Consider the following 21,902-nt stretch of genomic DNA (forward strand, 5'->3'; position numbering starts at 1 on the left):
TGTTAAGGGAGCTAATACCAAAACATCTTGTATAAAAACCTATGCAAAAATTGCTATATTGTTGTCGGTGGTCCTGTGCCCAGAGGAAAATAACCTATTGAATTTTTAAATCATTGGCTTACAAGAAGAGTAGTATTCCTAGTTATCTTTGGCAAAAAAATGTTAAAGTAAAACAAATATATGATTGGGAAGATTAGAGTCTTTATAAATACACACTGTCCCTGATTGGTTTTCACTGAAAGCTTCTGTGACCCTCATTTTGAGTAGAAAGGGATTCGCCATAACAAAGAATTATTGAGTTAGATAACTAATGGTTACATGAGCTAGCTTGCCTTAGTAAATGAAAAAGTATAACATCTTAGAAGAATAAGGACATATGGGAAAATATCAAGAGAAGAAGTTTGGATGTCTGCCATCCATTTTCCATTCATTTAATATCAGAGCTTGGGTCTGGAATATACATAATCACTCTGTTAACATTTTCTTTAAAACAATGTTCATATAGGTATATAACTACAGATAACTCTCAGAAGCTCAGTACCATAGACACCAAACATACTGGCTTCAGCATTATCATACAACCATACCCTCCCTTCTTATTGTACCTTCCAACATCTGCCTTCTTGTTGTCTCCCCACCCCGCCCCCATCCTTTGTTTCCATTGCTGCAGTCTTAGCAGCAGCACTGCCTTCTTTCTCAGATGGGACATTGCAATTTTAGGGCCCAGCCGCTGACAGTATGCCTGGGAAAGCCCACCCATTTTGAGAGCTTTAAGAATGTATATACTGTCCCTTTCCTCCCCTGCCCAAAGGCATCCCCGATGTTGTACTGAAACAATTCAAGTTGGGCAAAAGGATGTGAAGTTGTTGCTTGCTTTCAACCAGAGAAAAGCTTCAAAAGCAGAATCCTGCCAGGCAGCATTCTAGAGAACAGTCCTGCATGACTAGGGAAGAGATAATAATGGGAACTACTTCCTTGTACTAAACCTTAGATATTATCTCCCTCTAAATTTAGGAGGCTTCGACTCAAATCACAATTCAAACCTAGACTCTATCTCTTCTGAGCTTTGTGACCCTAGACAAATTATAGCACCTCATTATGTTCTCAGATGTGTCATCTTTAAACAGAGAAGATTGTGGCTGCTTCACATCACATCATGCAGGTCAATCCTGACACTGAAAGCAAAGATGGGAACAGGATGTCATTGGCCAAGGGCCTGTCACTATATACAGCCAAGAGTACTTAGTTGGCTGCAAGTCCTTACCGAGCTCCTCTGCCTTGGGAACTGACTGGATGGAAATGGGGAGGTGGGCTCTGGCCTGCAGGGATGAGTCTGATTTGAAGCACAAAGCCATCTAAGTGGTGTCAAATCAAGAATGCCACCTTGATCTATGATATTTTAGTGAATCATTATTTTCTTTGAGAAATACTTAGATTCTTATAACAATTTAAAAATGGAGACATCTTTGAGGTCTAAAGGATATTAAATGAAAGACTACAACCTCTACTTTAAAAGTTAAACTTTGTATTCCACACATCCAAAAAGTTATTTAGAACCATGGAAACACATTAAAGATCTAAATAAAACTTCTCAAGTTAATTTACAATGTTTAAAACCAAAAAAAGCACATGGTAATGGGATTAATAGCATGTTAGACAATGCAGAAGAAAAGATTAGTGAACTGGGAAACAGCAGTAGAAACTATGCAAAATGAAACACAGAGAAAAAAGAAAAAATATACTGGTCTGATGTATGTGTAAATGCTGTCCCCAAATGAGAGGAGAGATAAAGGTTGAAAATTAATGGTTGAAATATTTGAAAAATTAATGTTTGAAAATTTTTCAAATTTCATGAAAACCATAAACTCACAGATTCAAGAAGCTTAAAGGATCCCAAGCATGATAAATTTAAGAAATTGTACCAAGGTACATCATAACCAAATTGCTCAAAATCAGTAGTAAAGAAAAAACCTTAAAAGCAGCCAGAGAAAAAAAGACATGTTATATACTAAAAATTGCCCCAAATCTAAACACCAAAATTAAGAATCAGTGTCACCAATTACTCGCTTATATATAGTAGTCCTTCCTGAGCTACTAAGAATGCCCCCTAGAAAGGAATCTGGCCTGTAAACCCTTTAAAGGCAGAAGCCAAGAACCATTTATTTCTTTGTAACCCACTGTTCAGCCTGTAATAGAAAGGAGTTACGGGAAAACGATCTTCTTTTCAGCTCCCACACTCATCAGTGCTTTCCAGGCTGCAGATTTTTATAGCATTCCCCAGTCCTGCTGTGTCTGCGCTGTTGAACTTTCTGCTCAAACGACCAGGCCCTGTATCTCAGAGGCAGCCAGGTCAGCCGGGAGAGCTGCAGAGATGTGTCTCAGTTTAGTAAAGGTTTAGTTGTTTAGGTTTGGAGTAAGAAAATGATAAGATTAAAATGTTATGCTAGTTTGATATTCAAAAATGCTCTCCTACTTTGGATTATAAAATAAGAATTATGAGGTATGATAGAAATTTTCAGTATTTTCTGGCAGTAATATCTTGCTGAGAGTTTTCAGGGCGTAAACCTGCCCATTAGCTCAGCTGTTGGCCCCAGGGTGAAATTTATCCCAGCATATCCAGAAGACATTTATTTCATATTTTTCTATTATTAATAGAGACTACTAATAATGAGATAGCAGGGTCTAGAGCAGATGAAGTCAATGTCACAAAAATCGTTCCGTATTTTAGACAAAGTTTAACTATGACCATCAGCTTTCCCAATCCACATCAGCTTTCAAGCAACATATTAAAAAATGCAAGGAGTGCCTCTTATAAACAGGTATGCAAATCTGCCATAAGAAGGGAGAGTAAATATTCTGATGGCAAAGAAAAAGACAGAAGAATTTTTAAAAGTAACTCTAAGATACAAGAGAGAAACTGTCAGAGGCCATTCAATGTCTTGGCTGTTGCACATATTCCAATAACTACTAGTCACAAGGCTGACCCTCTCTCGTCAAGAAAATGTTAAATTGTTACTAGTAATTTTAAAAGAGAGAAAGCATTCCATTCTAATGGTTAAAGTAGAATTTTGACTCTCAGAATGTCAACCTTTCTTTTAAGAGCACTATCCGTCCTAATACTGTAGCTCTAGTTAAAAGGGAAGTGTCCTCAGGCAGAGCAAGGGGCTGCTAAGGAATATGTATGCATAGTTAAAAAAAATATATATATATATTTACATAAGCACTCTCTTATTAAAATGCAAATATACAAGCATGCATAAAATTCAATCACATTATCAACACCTGTTGTACAATCTATTAATTTATCATATTAGAAGGTAAGGGAATATGTGGCAAGGGAAGATAAACCATCCATAAGGATGATTTGAGAAGATAGTCATTAAGCCAAACACTGATACATTGTTAATTTTTTAAAAGATTAAAAACCTGTAAAAAAAATCCTTTAAAAAATAAGACTTGCTTTAAGAAAAAATCTTAAGTAAAAGCATCAAGTTTCATATAGACAGTGCTACCATCTGAAACGTGGAGTTCCAGGAATGTGATTTTATAGCAACTGTTGAAGTTTAGTGTCCTTAACTTTTTTAGCCACAAACAAAAGCAGAAATGTGAAGGTAAAACACAGGATTTTGCACAGAGGTAGCTTTTTATAGACCTCATCATCTGAAACAATAATTACTCTTTATGGGGAGATCATGCACACACTTTTTAATGTGGCAAATTGACTAGCAAACTAGATCTTCATAATGGCCCTAAATACTTTTAAACTTTAAAACCCTCATTACTGGTTTATAAGCATCAGAAATACATAATAGCATAATGGCAAAAGCAAAGTGATAAATGTTTTTCATAGTCAACATGGAATTCAGTTGGTACCTTTTCCTCATTTACAGTATTATGACTCTTGTCACAGGATATTAAAACAATTGGATATAATAGGTTTAAAGATTTCTGAAAATGTAAACAAATGTTCTTTGGACCCCCATTAATGGGTTACTTCTCTTGTAATAGAACTTCATGAAAACCCAGGGTTTGAACTATAGAAATATATCTACTTGCCATTAAGCTAAACATTTTAGATATCTTTTTTTAGTCAACTTCCCCCCTAAAATGTGGCTATTCTCAAGACTCTATTATTTCCTCATTTACTTTTAAAATAAGATAAACTATATAGGTACTTGGATATTAATCTGTTAATATTTAATGAGCTAACGTGATAGCAGCATAGATATAGTGAAGAAGGAAACAATCTCCTGCCATGTGACCTAAATGAATAAAAAATAAGAGAACTGGGAAATTTGAGACTTGTCCCTAGAGACGGGGCCAACAGCCTTTAGAAGGACAGTGAATTTAGCGTAGCTTAGCGGTTAGTGTATCATGTACAGGTGACCCAGGGCAGATTAGTGAAGTGCAACATCAGGGTTTTCCATCTAAGACAAAGAGAATTGTCTTTTTCCTAGTTAATGGTGTGATGTAATGGTTTGAATATAAAGAAAGAGAATTTTGAAAGATTATAATGAACATAGGGCATAATGCATGATGCCTGATGGTTAGAAATTGGGTCAGAATAAAGAGAAAGGTTATCTGAGGACTCTGCCCAACCGGCCAGCTCCTGGATGCAACACGCTCAGGTGGACATGAGGACCAGCCTGACAAGTTCAAGGATGGGCCCCAACCTAGGGAGAAGGAGACAGGGAGGATCAGGGTCGTAACCAAGTCATTGGCCCTCCTCACACGTGACTTAGTGATTTCTTTTCCATAAGACCGCAGGAAGTAGTACTGATAGCAAGGGCTGCACCTGGACTATAAGGTTCACAATAAAAAAAATCTTTCTATGTTCAGAAAAGTTCATTTTTAAAGCATGATTTTTCATAAAAAACTACTGACCCTTGAGATAGCCTGAGAGTTGGGAGATGGGAGGGAGCAGTGTACTTATTACTGTTGGTTTAGTGCATGCTTCCTGTATGTCACTTTCATTTGAAATTGACCTTCTTTATTTGTTCTCACCACAAAAGAATGTCTAAATATTTTTTCCTCCAGAAAAATCTCTTGCTTGGATATTAATATTTTCAGCATCACATGAAGAGATGCAATAAAATTTAGTCTTTGCATTAACCTGACTTATATTCCAAAAATACAAACAGGAAAACACTCTAAATATGCAATGGCTGTTATCTTGACCAAAATGTTTATTAAATTGATTTTTTGCTTTACATAAGGGAATTCTTTACTAGTCCTCTTGATTAGAGTTACCACTTTTCAAAGGAGATTTCAAAGACAAAAATATATAACCCTCTAATATGGCTCTGAATTTAAAAACCTGACACCTAAAATTTATGTCCATTGCAAAGAACCCCAGCAGTTGAAGGGCCTCATGCCTACACTGCCCAGCTGTTGCTTAAACCCCCTCGCAGCCACCAGCCAGAGTTGTTCTACCGCTGGGTGAACTTGGCAGTTTGGGTATCAATCCACACTGGAGAGAGAATAATGCAAGGTGTGCAGCAAAAAGCCACGGGCTTCTAAATATTTTTAACATTTTTGACACTAAAGCTTCGCTTCAAATAAGACTAAATACATAAACTCTTCTTTTTTGGGCTTTCTGGCCTCTTAACACGAGAATGAAATACCATTGTGAATAACACCTTGTTGTAGATGAGTTCCAAAACAAATTTCAGAATCTCGCTCAATCGCACTAAATTCATTGCAACACATTAACTCATTTTACAGCTGCAAGACATTAGCCCCTGGTGGCTCTGTGCCACTACAAGATGCTGAAGTTCTTCTGAAAGAGGAAATGATGTTTGGAAGAATTTGCCTTGAAAGAAGAACTTTCTTTACGGCATCAGTGGAAAAATTGGGGAAATGGCTAATTTGATAAAGGAAGTCAATGGGAAAACAATCACATAACAAAACCATTTAATGGCACACTACATGTTTAAAGCAAGAGAACTTTTAAAGTGTAGAGATATTAATCAACAAATTCAGAATTTAAACAGTGTAATCGGTTTGACTCCATAGTAGAATATTTAATATTTAAAAGAGAATACTATCTCTAATTATTTAGCAAATTATTAGGATTTCGAAAGGAAAAAGTTAGTTAAGTTACAGTGTTAATCTCTTTTTAGGAACACAAATCAGCCTCAACTGAATCAGGTTATTTTAAGAAAGGAAGAAGGTTTTTTTTTTTGAAAAATCATAGCTATTAATTCTGTTTATGGCTGGCCTGGGGATTTTAAAAGTCAAGTCCCAGGGAACCCACAATGGAGTACGTTAGCCTGGGTTCAAAAGTTACTGACTTCACTTTATTACCAAACCATCACCATAAATACGGATAAGAAACATTACTGGACACCAATTCAGAGACAAGTGACTGTCTCTGTTTTGTGTAATTCAATTTAGTTTCATCTCGGAGCCCTCATTTTAACTAATGCAAAAAAAAAGAAAAGAAAAGAAACAAACATTTAATCTAGAAACTCCTAGATAAACTTAACCAAATTCAGCTCTTTCCCTGTCCTTCAGGCTTAAACCTTGGCCACATTTACGCTTGTCAGCTTTTATCCTCTCCTTCCCCCTGCAGCTGATGCTAAACCTGCGGGAGTGGGGAGCATCTGCAGGCATGTCCCTGCAGGGGGTGGTGACTGGGTGTCTATTTCGCATAGGTCCTGTGTGCTCTCTGGGTCCACATCTGCTGCCCCCCACTGTTGCTGTCCCCTGAGATGCAGCCACATCCTTTTCTTAATGCAGGCAGCCTGTCAGTGCCCGCCATTCTGATGTTTCCCCTGCCTCTTGGCCAACTAATTTCTCTGCAGCCCTGGGTCCTTAGCCTTTCCTCCTTAACTAACTTACACAGCCCACCCAGTCAAGACCACAGAAACACCCAAGGGCTTCCCCATGCCACACTGGGGCTACAGGAACCTTCTCCCACCCAGCAAGTCAAGCTGTCATTCCTACTCTCTGGTCCCCACTCCATGATGGTGCAGGGGAATTCTCTGAGTCTTGCGTAGACACTGCTTAGGTCCAGGAAGGGCAGCAGAGCTTCCGTTGACTCTCCATTCTTCCACCTTCATGGGGGATTTTATCAACAGCCCCTCTCACAGGGGAGGTTTTGTCCAGGACACTTTGGGTGGCAGTCCCCCATGATGTTTTCACACCTCTTACCTCCTCTCCAACCAGGATCCTTTCTCTCTCTTGCTTGCAGGCTCTGTGTTGACTCTGAGGAGAAGGCAGATTGTTTTCTGCCCATCCTTGGCCCCTTTCACATATATCCCATCTTTCACCTGCATCTGCATCCTTGTAAACACTAAATGTTTGCTGCTTTGCCTTCTGTCTCATTCTGACAACACCTCATTGGGCCGGATAATAGCAGAGCCTCTCACCAGGAAGAGCACAGGCCAGGAGGAGAAGCAACAGCACTCACTATTTGGAATTGCTGTCTATGGCATGCAAATAAAAGCAATCTTTTCCTGACTCAAACAAGGCCGTTCTCTTTGTGATTCCAGTTATACACGACTTCTCAACTTCTTGTATGAGGTTTGCTAAATCCAGGCAAGTTGTTAACAAGACTGGATTGAAAAGTCCAGGAGTTCCATTGCCCACTCAAACGGCCTTTAACTCAGGAGTTTATAGGAGAACCAGATGGGTTATTGGAACATTAAAATGATAATGTAACTTATTAGGCCAAGGTTAATTGGTGCATTTGCAAAGGATTATGTGACTATGATTACAAATGTGTATAATTTACACTGTCTTTTTGAGATGCAGAAGAGAATGGTGGTCAAGCACCCTAACTCTAGGGCAATGCTCCCTGGGTTCAAGGCCCGGTCATGCATCTGCAGGATGTGGGACCTCACTGTGCCTCTATTTCCTCATCTGTAAAATGGGAGTAACACTAGCACATACTGCATATGGTTGAGATAAGGATTAAATGAATTCATACACATAAAAAAATAACTGTGACTGGCAAATGGTTAAGTGTTAGGTTTCTTTAGCTGAGGTCATTTTGAGGGGTCATAAGTCTCCCGAGGTTCTCACTGGGAAAGCATGTCTCCAGAGCAATTTGGGTTATATTTCTGTGCTATTTTCCCGAACCAGCTCTTCCTCCTCCATCTCCTCTTTGTCATTCTCTCTCTCCCACTCCTATTCCTCTTCCTTCTTGTCCTCTTGAATCATCAAGCATCCTCTCTTCAGCTCATGGACCATTCTTCTCAAAGGCATCCTGGTCTGTACCTGAATCCTCTCTTCCATGTACACACATGCTCAGTGCACAGTGCTCTCATTGTGCCCAAAGATTTCCACCTCAGCTACAATGGGTTATGGCACACATTTTTCTCTTCTTCATGTTTTAATGTCAGTGTTACTCCTACTTTTGCTTAGATTACAAAACTCTTGGTAACTCACATACCTTTCTAACCACCACAGAGGCTGCTGTGTTCCAAGTTTCCTTATTTCTCTTTTGGAAAAACTCTACAGGAGCCTCATGTCTCTGTGTTGAGTGTACCTGGAAACATTCTTCATTTTCATAACTTTGTCTGTGTGGTACCTTTCTTCTTTCCACCTCTTCCTGGTGTTTTACATCTTCGTGGGTTACACTTTGTTTACAATATGACCTACTCTGAGACTGGTCAATTGGTTGGCTGCTACTTAAAAAGCACCACTATCACATGTCTTGAGTGTCAAGAAAACTTGTAGAAACAACATCTTTTGAGTGTAATGTAATTAATTTATTCTGAGTTGTCTTATACTAAGCTAATATTGGCAATTTTCCATACACATACAAACACAGATACAACTAAAAGTTTCAAAATAAAAGTTAGTTTCTATGTGGCAATAGCAATAATATTGAGTTCGAATCTGTTGTTTGATTATCCCTTTTCACTTAGGGAAAACATACCACTGTTGACCATTTTCTCATACCAAAATATTTGTAGCTCACCCACATTTTAGGCCTTATATAGCCTTTTTTTAAACTCTCCAATCAGTTCCTGACAAAGCTGAAGAACTCTCATTAATTTTCCAAACCCCAAATAATCTTTCTATCCAACATGGGAGGGATATAATAGCTGGACTTCTAAGAAGATAAAGTGAAAGTCATAGTCTTCCCTTTTTGGCTCTTTTCAAATATGGCCAAGTTCTTCTCTGTTGATGTTTGAGAGGATCAAAGGGAGAGCAAGACAGTGTCTAGGAGGCCGAGCACCGAAGATTAGGGGAGAGAGGATGAGATGCTGGCAGAGGAAGGAAGATTGTCAGCATCATAAACGGAAATAGATTTGGAGAAACAGGGATGAAGGTCAGGGGCACAGTCGACCCCGGTGGACAGTTTACTTAACCACTTTGTGTCTGGATATCCTCTTGGGGAATTAGAAAAGGTCACTAATGTACAAACCAGCTTCCTGGGCTGGAATGAAGCTAGTACCAGGAAAGAGGCCATCTTAAGAACCCAATGCATCAGCCTGTCCAAGTTCCCAAGCACATTTCCTATTATCTCTCAAAAGGTCAAGAATATCTCCCCACTATAAAAACTACTGTTGATGTTCATCTCACCATTGGTAAACATTGATCCCATGCTCTGATTTCTGTTTCCTTCCTTTCTCTAGCGTCCCTCCTTAGCTTTAAGGAAGAACCCAACAATGAATGGGCTGCATAAGCTCAGGTTTCCCATCTTTCCTGGGCCCCGGAGACCAGAGGTTTACAAGTAATGGAGGAGATAGATGAAAATTGTGCCTCAGCATGTCAAATTGCAAATGAAATTTCCAATGGACATGAAGGAGGTTTTGTACTACGTTCATGGAGCACCTCCCTCCAAATTCCAAGAAACAGCTTCCAGACCTGGATGTTTTTCCATGTCCAAGGCTCCCTGGTCATCCATTTCTCTGCTACCTGAGGGCAGGGCTGTGAAAATAGTTTACTGCAATCAGGAGATGCTTTAGTGATTGTTTCTGCTTCCTACCCCCTCAGGCTTCCTGGAGTGGGGGCAAAGGAAAAGTTTATGGTATAAATTGATGGTGATAAGAAACTATGTGAATGTGACTTCTAACGTAGGATGGGATGAAGTTGTGTGTTTTTTTAATCTCATATTTCATGCAGGGCTGGGCTGAGGATGTGGCAGGCATGGCGTATGCCCTACGTTCACTGCCAGAGGGGGCTCCCTGCCTGCCACAGGTGAGAGCCAGCTCTGGGGTGCCTGCCCCAATGGGGTGGTGGGGGGTGGAGGGGCCCGGCAGGGGAGGGATGGGGACTTTGCTTCACCTTTGGTGGTCCCCAGGAGGACTCAACCACACATTCCAACACCTCATGTCTTGAATGTCATTTTCTTAGGTCGTAAATGCAATTGCGACAGATTAAACCCTTATATGGGCTGATTTTTATACTGCACTCTCTTCTCTGGAACACCATACAAGAGTGCAAAGTAACATGCAAATATCTGCAGAATCTGGGTCTACCTGCATTCTGTGAAATGAATTGGAATGTTTTATCATTCTGATATTGCAAGTGTATTTCAATAGTAAGATTAGGTATGTTTTGTTAAGGTTGACAACCACCAATCCAAAACAAATCGCATAACTTATATTATAAATTAGACATGCGATTGTGGCCCGAGACACAATGTATTTTGATCTAGTTTTCTAAAGTTTATCATTTTTGCTCTTGATTTTCAATGTCATATTTACCTCTACTCACCTCTACCTTTATCGGACTGTGTTTGGCAACTAGCTCCTCTCTATGCCCCACCTCCATATTAAATCTCTTTTTTTTTTTAAACAATCACCACATTCAATCTTTTATCCTTTTCTACTTTTTCTGGGGTTCATTTTTTAACTCTTCTTAATGTCCATGGCCAACCCTTTCTGTTCCATACCTTCACATCTTAAAGCATCAAGTATATACATCATGCAAATGGCCACAATGGCTTTCCAATTTACGTAAAGAAAATGCTGGTACCAGAGAAGCAAAGTGCGGTTAACTGACTCACCCTGAAAGCTTTATATGTTGAAGGCAAAAAATGAAGTTGAAACATTTAAATACATGTCTAACCTGTTCAACCTATTCTACAACTAGGTCTTGATAATTCAACCTTTTTGGTTCCTGCAAACAGCTGTCTGAAAACCCCGTACATGCTATTTGCTTTTAGAGTTTTCCTAGTCCACTGCTGATGCCTTTGCCTTCCATATTTTTCACAGTGGTCAGTATACATCCGAGCTGCTGTCCGGAAAGAGAAAGGCCTGCCCATCCTCGTGGAGCTGCTCCGAATAGATAACGACCGCGTGGTGTGCGCCGTTGCCACAGCGCTCCGGAACATGGCCCTGGATGTCCGAAATAAGGAGCTTATTGGTACGTTCTCTCTGAATCACAGCGTCTCAGTTTTTACATGCAGATATTTCATGGCAGGATCCATGTGGTTGAATCCACGCACAGAACATATGTCCATGCAGAAATAGTACATTTATTAGGGACTACAATTTTTCCCAGTTCTTCTAGTTTAAGTCTAAGGACCTCGTTTATCTTTTAGAACGTGGAGGAAAGTGCAGTGTTTGTTGACATTTCTAATCCTTGCAAATTAAAAACGACCATGATGCTCAGCGCCGTATACCATCTTCCCCATCCTTTAAATCCCCATCAAGCACTTTGTGTGCTTCCCGTGTGGTGAACAGCAGTCGAAATGGGATCTGCGCCCATTTGCTTCTCCTCTCAATTTTTAAATTTATTTTGGGTGAGATCATACTGGGTCTTTAATCCAGTTGTTTACGGGATGGCTTTTCTTTAATTTGGTGTTCAAGAAATAGGGAAGATCATTTATTAATGAACATTAAAGAGCTCCTACATTTATCTATATATTTGATAAATATGTATCCATCACCTCCCTTATCCCAGGCTTGTTCTAGGCCCAGAGATTATTACATCAATGAGCACAGCAGACAGGAAGCCTTGCCCTGTGGAGTTTATATTTGGGAGAGGAGAGATATACAATAGACAAAATGCACACATGAATCCCATTTGTGGTAGGGACATTCTATGAGTATGATATACAAATGGACCTGGGTAAAGGAGACAGTAATTAGTGAGGATGCTAGATTTTTTAATTGAGGTAAAATTCACATCACATAAAATTAACCACTTTAAAGTGTACCATTTTGGTGGCATTATAACCACCACCAATATCAAATTCCAAAATATTTTCATCATCCTGAGGAAAATCCTATACCCACTGTGTAGTCACCCCTTATTTTCCCCTCTTCCCAGCTGCTGGCACCCACCCATGTGTGGACTGTTTCTAGGGATTTTCCTATTCAGGATGTTGTATGTAAATTGAATCATATAATATGTGAGCTTTTGTGTCTGGCTTCTTTCACTTAGCATAAGAAGTTGTAATTTTTAAATGGGAGGTCAAAGTCAAGACAGGAGTTGTTATGGACTTAAATGAGTGGATATTTGGGGGGAAGCACACCTGAGCTGAAGGAGCTGCCACTGCAGAAGACCCGCTAGAAGGGAAGTGGGGACCTGGGAGCAAGCCAGTTGATTCAAGGCCTTCAAGAGACCTTGTATACCTGAGGCAGAGTGAGTGGTAGGAGCCCAGGACAGAGGGGCCCCCTGGCTCCTCCCTCTCTAGGTAGGAAGATGCCCAGACCAAGGCTGATTGATGCCTGGGAACTAATGAACCACAGAGACCTAGCTGGAAAGAGGCACAAGTCTCCTACAGACTGTTGTCCTAATGTAGGTGTCTGGAATTGAAGAGATCATTCCAAAAGGGTCATTGGTCAGTCAGGGCACCTGGAAGCCTAGCAAGCCTGACTGCAGGTAACAGGTGTCAACAGAGGTCAGGCAGCAGGGAGCTGGACCACCCACCATGCTAAAGTTCAGTGTATATAGCCTCTGGGAATCTAGGGGAAAGCAAGTGAGTGGGCAAAGGGTCAAGATTTCACTTCTGGAGCAGTTTGAATACCAGGTGTCCATCCAAATTTCATACCCACGTTTTACATAGATACATGGCTCCACTCTTGTTATTTAAATTCCTGAGCACAGTGTGCTTTGTGGCCTGGGAGCCAGGCATTGTTTTTTCCTGCCATTTCACAGTATTTATAACACCTTCCAATGAAAACTGAAGTTTTTGCAGGTCTCTAGCCATGTACTTATTCACAAGGAAATCAGACTTCAAATCTGTGTCTAATACATGCAATTATTTTTCATACTTGCATTGCATCATAAGGCATGAAATAAACACAATTTGATGTTTAGATTTAGTTTGACTTTAAATATTGTTTGTAGGATTTTGTCAAGTATTGAAACTAGGCCATTAGCTCAAAAGGTAGAGATACTCTCTCCCTATCTGCTTTCTTTCTTTTCCTTATAGTTGTTTCAGACAGGACAGGGCTAGGGCTTCTGATAAAATCTCATTGCTCCTCTTGAAAATGGAGGAAAAATCAATAGCTAATCAGCCTACTGACTGGATACTCACTACTCGGTATTGTGAGTTTGTGTGTTTTATTTCTTTTGGTGGATTAAAATATAACAAAATAGGGAACTATTGATTGGTTTTCTAGCTTCCAGGTATCCCTTCCTTCTCAGAAGCCAGTTATCTAGTACGCTGTCTGAGGCAGGAACATTTGGAGTTCCATATTGCCCATGTTAAATTAAACCTTTACTAGCAAATGCTACCAGGCAGGAAAGGTAGCCAATCACTTAAAAATAGAAGTGAAAATATCTAAGTCACAGGCTTTATGGAATCAATAACCTTTTTCTTGAATGAAAAAAGAAGAATTTAACAAAGAAACAAAAAGACACCATTATATTCTATCTAGGAAAAAGGAAATGTGGCCTTTGCTAATTCTTTTACTTTAAATATTGTATCAAAGTAGCAATTTTTATAGGAAAATGCTACACAGAACTTTAGATATTGAAAAGAAAGTTACCATGACTTTGAACCAAGAATAAAAACAGTAAACTTCTGTCTTGTCTTTTCTACCAGCTCTCACTCAAAGCTTTGGTGATGTCATACAATTTCATGGTGTTAAAGATAATCTGTATTCTGACAATTCCCAAATAGATATCTCTGGCATGCATCCCACATCTCTGTGTCCACCTGTCTGTCTAATATCTAATATCTGCTGGATATCCAACAGGCTTCTCAGGTATAACACCTCCGGACCTGAGTTCCCTAGCTCCTCCCCCAACCCAATCCTGCCACAGTCTTCCCCACAACAGCGAATGGCAGTGTGCCTTGCAATGGTCCAGGTCAGGCACCTTACAGTCCTGTTTGACTCCTCACCCTTTGTATCCAGTCCCTCAACAGATCTGGTCTTCCTTCTGTATTTTCTTAGAACCTGACCCTCCTCACCTTCCTTGTTCTTTCCTCAAACTCCCATCATCTCGCACCTGGGTTATTACCATGGCCATCAACCTGGCCTCCCTGCTGCTACCCTCGCCCCCCACAGTCTACTCTTAACACAGAAACCAGAGTGGTTCTGTTAAAACCTTACAGCCTGTCATTTCTCCACTCAAAACCCTCCATAGCGCCTCGTCTCTCTCAGTGCAGAATCAAAGCTGTTCAGGCAGACAGACACAACTCTGTGCGATGCCGCGCTCTGTTCTCCCTGTAACCTCACCCTCTCGCCTCTCGCCATCACTAACCTTGTTGAGGACATTGGGTCACGATGGTTCCCTTATCACACGGGCACGATCCTGCCTCAGGACCTTTGAACTTGCTGTCTAGAGTCCTCTTCCTCCGGGTGTCTATGTGCCTCGCTTCTCTCCCCACTCAGATCTTTACTCAGGTGCCAATTCCCAACACAACTGCCCCTGGCCTCCATTTTAAAAATTCTACCCCCAGCTTCTTCCCTGCTGTATTTTTCTCCACAGCTCTGATCAGCTTCTAATGTGCAACATATCATTTACTTATCTTATTACCTGTCCACCTCCCTGCACTGGAATGTGAGCCCATTAAGGGCAGGAAATTCTGTCTTGTTTGTTCACTGACATACCCCCTGTACCTGGAACAGCACTCAACCCACAGTAGGAACTTCATAAATATTTGCTGAATGACTAAACTCGTCTCCTGTCTGGCCATCATTTTAAAATGAATTCCAAATCAGCAAAACATTAAGTAAGCACATAAAACACTTTTCCATTGAAGAAAAGTATTTTATACTAATGAAGAAAATCATCAAAAAGCCAGTTCATTTGCCTACAGAAGTTTACTAGATATGTGCACAAACTTGGGATTTTAGGAGGAATCCAGGCCTTCCCGTCATTGATTCTGGGGGTTCACTTTAAGTTACATCTCTCCTTACATCATTCTTTCGGTTCGCGGTGCGGGGAAGAGCGGCTACCACACTCGGATTAGGGAATGGTTTGTCTTCCTTGGGCTCCATTATCAGAAAACTCCAGATAAGCTATTGAACAACAATCACCCTACCCCATCAGCTCTAATGAGGATCATATAGTAGCACTAAAAGAAATGCCACATTCTCTGCCTCTCCTGAGTCTCCCCGTTCAGGCCGTGTTCAGGATTCTGTGCATGTCCCTGCCATCGGGCAGGTGACAATTATGCTACAGGCAGATCTGCATGTTCTTCTGAGTGACTTGGTGCAATAGTCCAGCTTCATGCACATCCATACATTTTTTTTTTTGCGACCTTCTGAAAATGTTAATTATCCTTCTGAGTAAAGTGTCATTTCTTCATTCAGAAAGGTTTCTTTGTTTTTTAAAACATTTTAATGGTGCTAATTAGCTTCAGTGAAAAGAGCAAATGATATTATATCACTTTAACCAGTTCAGCAAAATGCCATCCATTTCAGAATGTGGGTAGTTCCTGATAAAATGGCAGATATTTATTTTAGCCAAATTGCCACCCTCTCTGCCAACAAAACAAAACAAACAAAACTCCAATAAATCTTTTTTTTTTTCATTTCAAGCACATATAAACACTAGAGAGGGGAGCTGTCTCATACTTGTGAAACCTTGGACTTTAACCCATGGCATCCATGGAAAATAATCCTCAAGACAATAATTTCATCACATGTGCTATTTTGTTTTGCTACATTTGCAGAGCATAGAAAATCAGAAGGATGTATCAAAATAGTTACATTGGCACCACACATAAGTTCCCTGATACATAACATTATCTTCTCCATAAAGGCCTTAACATTAGGGGTGCTGCCCATGCTCACCCCAAACTGCCCTTTGCCTCTAACTACGCTTTTCCCTGAGTTCTTCAGCCACGCCCGTGTCTATGCCCTCAGCCCCACTCACACACCCGCAGCCCAGCCGTCCCCTCCCTGGCACCCTCCCTCACAGCTCTTCACCCTCTGACCCCCACCCATCATTCAGTGCCCAGCTCAGGGTGGCCCCCCTGCTGGAGGCTCCCCTTTGAACTCAGGGAGGAGGTGGGTAGCACTTACTTGATAAGAAATCTTTTTATTCATCTTAGATTTCCACTGTGCAGTTTTATTTTTATATTGTACATGCATCACAACATCTCCCAATGATATAATAAGCCGGGTCCAGTACCCTATTTATTTTCATTTCCTATAGTGCCTAGCACTTGCTATACCTATAACAGTCACTCGGGGCATATGTGCCGTAATAATTCACTGGTGGATGAGTAACAAGCCTTATTTATTCTGAAGAATGGATCTAGAGGAGGTTTGGAGAATCCCAAATAGAAGAAGACTTGGAAGGGTGTCTGTTTCAGCCTCTTCCCACAGCATCCGGGGAGCAGAAGAAAGAGAGACAGCTTCGATATTCACTGAAGTCCAGTACTCTTCTCATACTCTCTCATTCTGCTGCCACACTGGGAGAGATTGGAGACTGGGCAGGAAATAGTAACATTGTTTTTGCCGTGTGCTTCCATGTCTGCCAAAGGTCGGCAGAGCTGCTGCACCCTGCAGGTAGGATTGGCAGAGCTAACTGAGCACCCGCCCTTCGTTTGTCGTCGGGGTGGCTGCCTGCCACATTTTTTGGCAGGTGAGGCAGGGCTGGGATGCTGGAAGCATCCTCCCCACTCCCACACCCCTCCCTGGACTGCAGAGAAGGTCCTTCCCCACTTTATGGGCCTGGCCCTTCCCCAGTTCGCTGGGGTTCTTTCTCTCATCCTCTCTGTTTTGCATGCCCCTTTCCCTGTCTCTGTTCTCATGTGGATGGTCAAGTCACCACAGTTGGAAGGATCTGTAAGACTCCTTCTTGGTGTCCCAACACAGTCATGATCCATTCTTCGCACTTACCTGACCTTTTCATGTTGACAGCTAGCTGAGCCTCAGTCCAGGCAACGCAGTCTCGGTCCATTCCAGCCTCAAAGGGAGCAGTGGACAGAACCCAGCTCTCTTTGGGTCAGGGAGGGGCCGTTTCCTACCAGAGTCTGCTGGCTCCCAATCACAGATGCCCCCAGCAGAAACGGAAGAGAAAGGAGTCCCTAATGTCCGGGTGTACCTAGCAGTGCCCACCTCATGCTTCCCCACGCTGGCGAATCAAATCCAGTGCTGCTCCTCTCCCCCCACGTGGTGATCAGATCATCTCCTCATTCATTCGAGGGAGTACGGTGGCTGGAGGGGGTGGGGGGCAGTCCCAGTTTCCTGCTAAAATCTGTTTTAACTATTCAGATGAAAGAGTTCATCTGGCCATTCTACAGACAATGGTTGCTGGTTGTAATATTTAAAGGGTAATGTTCTTTAATAAATAAAGTAAAATGGTCTTAAATAAATATGAATGATTAGTCTTTAAGAGAAAAGAAAGAAAAAATAGTGTTGTAAAAAGAATGATGGTCTTTAGTGGGAAGTGTCTTTTTCCTTTGGAGAGCTGCAAGGGAGAAGCTTTCATTGTATCCACACTGTCCTGAATGTTACATTGCTTTATGAGCATTCTCTCTCTTTTTTAAAAAAGTATTTTTTAATTTTCCAAATACAGTTGACATACAACATATTAGTTTCAGGTGTGCACCCTGCTGATGAGACATTTATATAACTTGCAAAACAGTCACCCTGATAAATCTAGTACCTGGTACCATACATTGCTTTACAATATTATTTACTATATTCCCTATGCCATATTTTATGTCTCCATAACTATTCTGCAACTTCCAGTTTGTACTTTTTAATCTCTTCACCTTTTTCACCCAGCCCTCACCACCCCCCCAATTCTGGCAACCATCAAAATGTTCTCTGTACCAATGAATCTCTTTCTGTTCTGCTCGTCCACTTATTTTGTTTTTTAGAGCCCACATATAAGTGAAATCATATGGCATTTGTCCTTCTCTGTCTGACTTACATCACTCAGCTCAATACCCTCTAGGTCCATCCACGTTGTTGCAGATGACAAGATTTCATTCTTTTTATGACCGAGTCATATTCCACAGATACATACACCAGGCATTCTCTTTCATAAAGTGATCTCGCAACTGTATTTTTTATGTGCACATCCCTGGAATTCTAAACCTATAGGCATTGATCTTCATCCACACTTTGGGATACACTTGTAGCCAATTCTCTAGTCATAAGAGCGTGTTCTCTGGGGAACAATCAGAGACCTAAAGCTGGGCCGCCCTCTTCACGAAGCAGCTTTCTAAATGCTACTCAAGAGATCATTTCTCAACGTTTGTCTAAATTCCTCAGCCTAGGATTGAAACACATTCCGGTGACTCTCCTCTGGGCACTCGGAATACAACACTGCACCCACTGTGTGTCCTGACAAAACCAGGAAATAGAGAGCTCTCGCCTCGTATGGCGCACCCCTCAGTTAAAATACATATGCGTGTGTGTGTGTGTGTGTGTGTGTGTGTGTGTGTTGTTGCTGTCTCATTTCATGCCGCAGGCTTGCGCCTAGCGGAGCCCCCGGCATGCAGGCACCCCGTTCTGGGGGACAGACCTCTCCTAGGCTGCTCATCACAGGACACCATGGGCTCCTTCTCTCTCTGTTTTCCTGGCCCTGCAAGCAGTCCCACCTGTGCCCAGGGACAGATTGTGGTTCTGGAACCCTGCTCAGTGCAACCCAGGGAGGCGATGTGTTATTTTTATTCTGGAGAATTTGAAAGCTTCACTTTATTAATTTGGTTTAAGGACATTTTAGTGACATGCCGTCTCTGCTTTTCAAAACATGTTTCTTTAGACCCTAGCAGATGTTGTTTTAATTAAAACACATGCAGTTTCAATTAGTATTTTAAAAAGAAGCCTGGTTTCCCAGAGAAGGTGATGTATCAGAGCACTCTTTGCCGGCTCCCTTTAATAACTGGATTTCACAAGCCAAATCCTGGGCAGTTGCAAAGCTGTGTGCATTGGCCCAAACTTGGTATCTTCAGATTAAGTGCCTATGTTCAACCTCTTATCTCCCAAACCCAGGAACCTAATCTCATGAATGCTGCCTCCCTTTCCCACAGAGCCATGGGTTCTGCGTTAATTAATTCAAACACCTGTTGGGGACTTTTGGCAGCTGGGTCTGGCAGATAAAAATTCCATGGAAAAGGGACTCGTAAATAAATCAAACAGCCAATAATTATTTCATTAAAGGAGACAATGATTCGCCCCTTGGAAGTACTCTATGTAGGGAGAAGACAACACTGAGAGATTTCCTGTTTATTCAGATTCAGGACCTCTGTTTAAAGACCTCAGAAAAAAGAGAGAAAGAAAAAACAATCCCACTTTAATTTGACTGTTTAGGTGTTCATTTGATACCTGGCCAACCAGTTTCATAAGTAAAGCTTTAGAGAGGAGAATGCGTGAGAAATGAAACGGCTCTTCTCAAATACCCCAAATCTTGGGAATCTAGAAATAGAAAAGAGGTTTCTAGCAGGATAATGTTTTCAAATTGTATTCCTTCTACATGTTGACTGTCATCTTCTCCCCTTGCCAAACAAAGTGTTAATCATGTGCAAATTGTTCTTTTTACTCTCTCATACTAAAAATAATGGATTTAGAAAATAATTTAAAAATTTACAGATGAATACTCTTTTATCTACTTAGGCTTCTGTTTGGTTATATCTATGATGCTGGATCTTGAGAAATTACAGGGCAGGCAAGGATGGCCATAACTGGGGGTTCTGCTAAAAAAGGGGGGTTGATGCCACAAATTGAACGGGCCAGTGGTTCTGCCCTGGAAAACACCTGAGGCGGAAGCGGAGAAGGCAGCCCTGCCAGGAAGGGCACAGTAAACCCCAGGCAAGAGGACCCAGGAGGGGGGCGGACGCCTGGAGGGGCAGCCCCTCACGTCCAGGCAGCCCAAGGCCAGGCCCAGGGGCCTGGTCTGTGAAACGGCATAGCCAGCAAGAGCAGGTGTTGCTCCTGCTGAAGAGGCAGCCCGTCTGTTCAGCCAGCCAGACTGGAGTCTAGAGATATTGGGTGGGAGGAGAGAGGCACAGAAGCAGGCGGTTCTTGACAGGTCCTCATCAAAATGTCCTCAAAGTTCTCACAAGAAACTTAGCTGAAGCTCAGAGATCTTTTTTCTCTTATAACCAAGACAGTGTATGAAAATTTCCTAGCAGGAAAGCCTGTTTTTCGAATTCAAAATGAAATTTTCCTACTCGATTTTGTGTATTGCAATGTCTTTGAACCATGTCCAGTGAAATAATAAAAGACAAGTGGTTTGTTTCCTAAAGGACATAATACCCTTTGCATCCCAAATTTTATCATCCTTATGATTTAATACAGGCAGCTGAAGCTGAGACGGGACAAACCAGGCTGGTGCAGACATACAGTGATGTGCAATGTGTTGCCTTGAAATTGGACTCACTAATATTCCAACATTGACGTTAGAGGGTATTCAACATGAAAGAGCAGGTCAGAAGATGAAAAATGCCATGGTCCTCACCTTGAGACTTGAACAAACTAATGTACTCATTGGCAAGGGAAGTTATAGCCATAAAATGGAAAATGGTAGTGTTAAACTTTTACATTGACTATTAACTCCACAGACCAATACTGCTTAGTGAGAGCGGTACTATGTGAGAGCCCATTATAAGAGTGACCTTGTTACTCTTAAAATGTTAAGAGTATAGGTGTGTGTGAGACATGACCCACCGCTTCTCTCGCCGGCACGCAGTTATAGAGGGCCACTGTGTGCGGGGACCACTAGGGATACTGTAGTAGACTGGCCTCAATTCGCTCCTTCGGGCCAGAAATCCCCACCCACGTGGTGCACCATGAATGGGTCACAAGTGTGCTGAAATTTTAACACCCCCAGGCCTTAGGAAGATCTGGAGAGCCCCTAAGTCTGCCCAAGCACCAGGATCTGTGGCCTCCAACAGGGCACAGCCCTTATCCTAGGACATTGCCCGGCATTACCATTTTCCATACATGCCACACTAAGGACACAATTTGAAAGTTCTGCCCCAGACAGGCCTCCCATCTATATGCCCCGCTACAAGGCATCTTCACTCTGTCACCATCTGGAACTCAAAATGTGGACTGACTTTCAAGTTATCATCTCCTTTCCTCCTTATATGCCCCAACAAAGGTTTTTTACATGCCCTCGTTTTTCAAGTGATAGAAATTTCTTTATCCTTATATGGCAAATCCATCATGATATCATGCTGATACTTTGTGAGGGAGGTTCTTCACTTCTCTTCACTGTACATGTGCATTTCACCTTCCAGCTTCAGCCTGCGGTATGACAGGCGCAGGGCGCACCGAGAGCTTCCTGCCTGGGTTACTTTGCCCCTCTCACCCTTCCTGGGCTCCCACGCCTCATGGTTGCCACCTTGACCTTAATTGTACCAGACTCCAATTAAAAAATGTTCAATATTTCCATGATGTGAATGAGACAGAATGAACTCTGCTGCCTGATTTGTTTTCAATTAGTTTTGTTAAAGCCCCAAGAGTTTCCATGCTTTCTAGAGCAGGCACATCTCTCTTCGAATCTTGCTCGAACGATGCATCAGTATGTGACATTTTCATTCTCCTTTATCTTGGTTTCTAAGATAAAACTTCCCT

At 41.5% G+C, this 21,902-nt stretch overlaps 1 protein-coding gene across 1 annotated transcript in view; it reads left to right on the forward strand.

Annotated features, from left to right (window-relative positions):
- The window catches only part of CTNND2 (catenin delta 2), an 821,124-nt gene that overhangs the window by 715,119 nt on the left and 84,103 nt on the right, over positions 1-21,902 (forward strand). The window contains exons 16-17 of the mRNA XM_054578328.1: positions 10,081-10,155; positions 11,175-11,325. Coding sequence (XP_054434303.1) covers positions 10,081-10,155; positions 11,175-11,325 — 226 coding nt within the window. The remainder of the gene's footprint in view (positions 1-10,080; positions 10,156-11,174; positions 11,326-21,902) is intronic.

This window comes from Pteronotus mesoamericanus, unplaced genomic scaffold (genome assembly GCF_021234165.1).
Source record: "Pteronotus mesoamericanus isolate MK-2021 breed Mesoamerican mustached bat unplaced genomic scaffold, CSHL_Meso_final contig_50, whole genome shotgun sequence".
Taxonomy (NCBI): domain Eukaryota; kingdom Metazoa; phylum Chordata; class Mammalia; order Chiroptera; family Mormoopidae; genus Pteronotus; species Pteronotus mesoamericanus.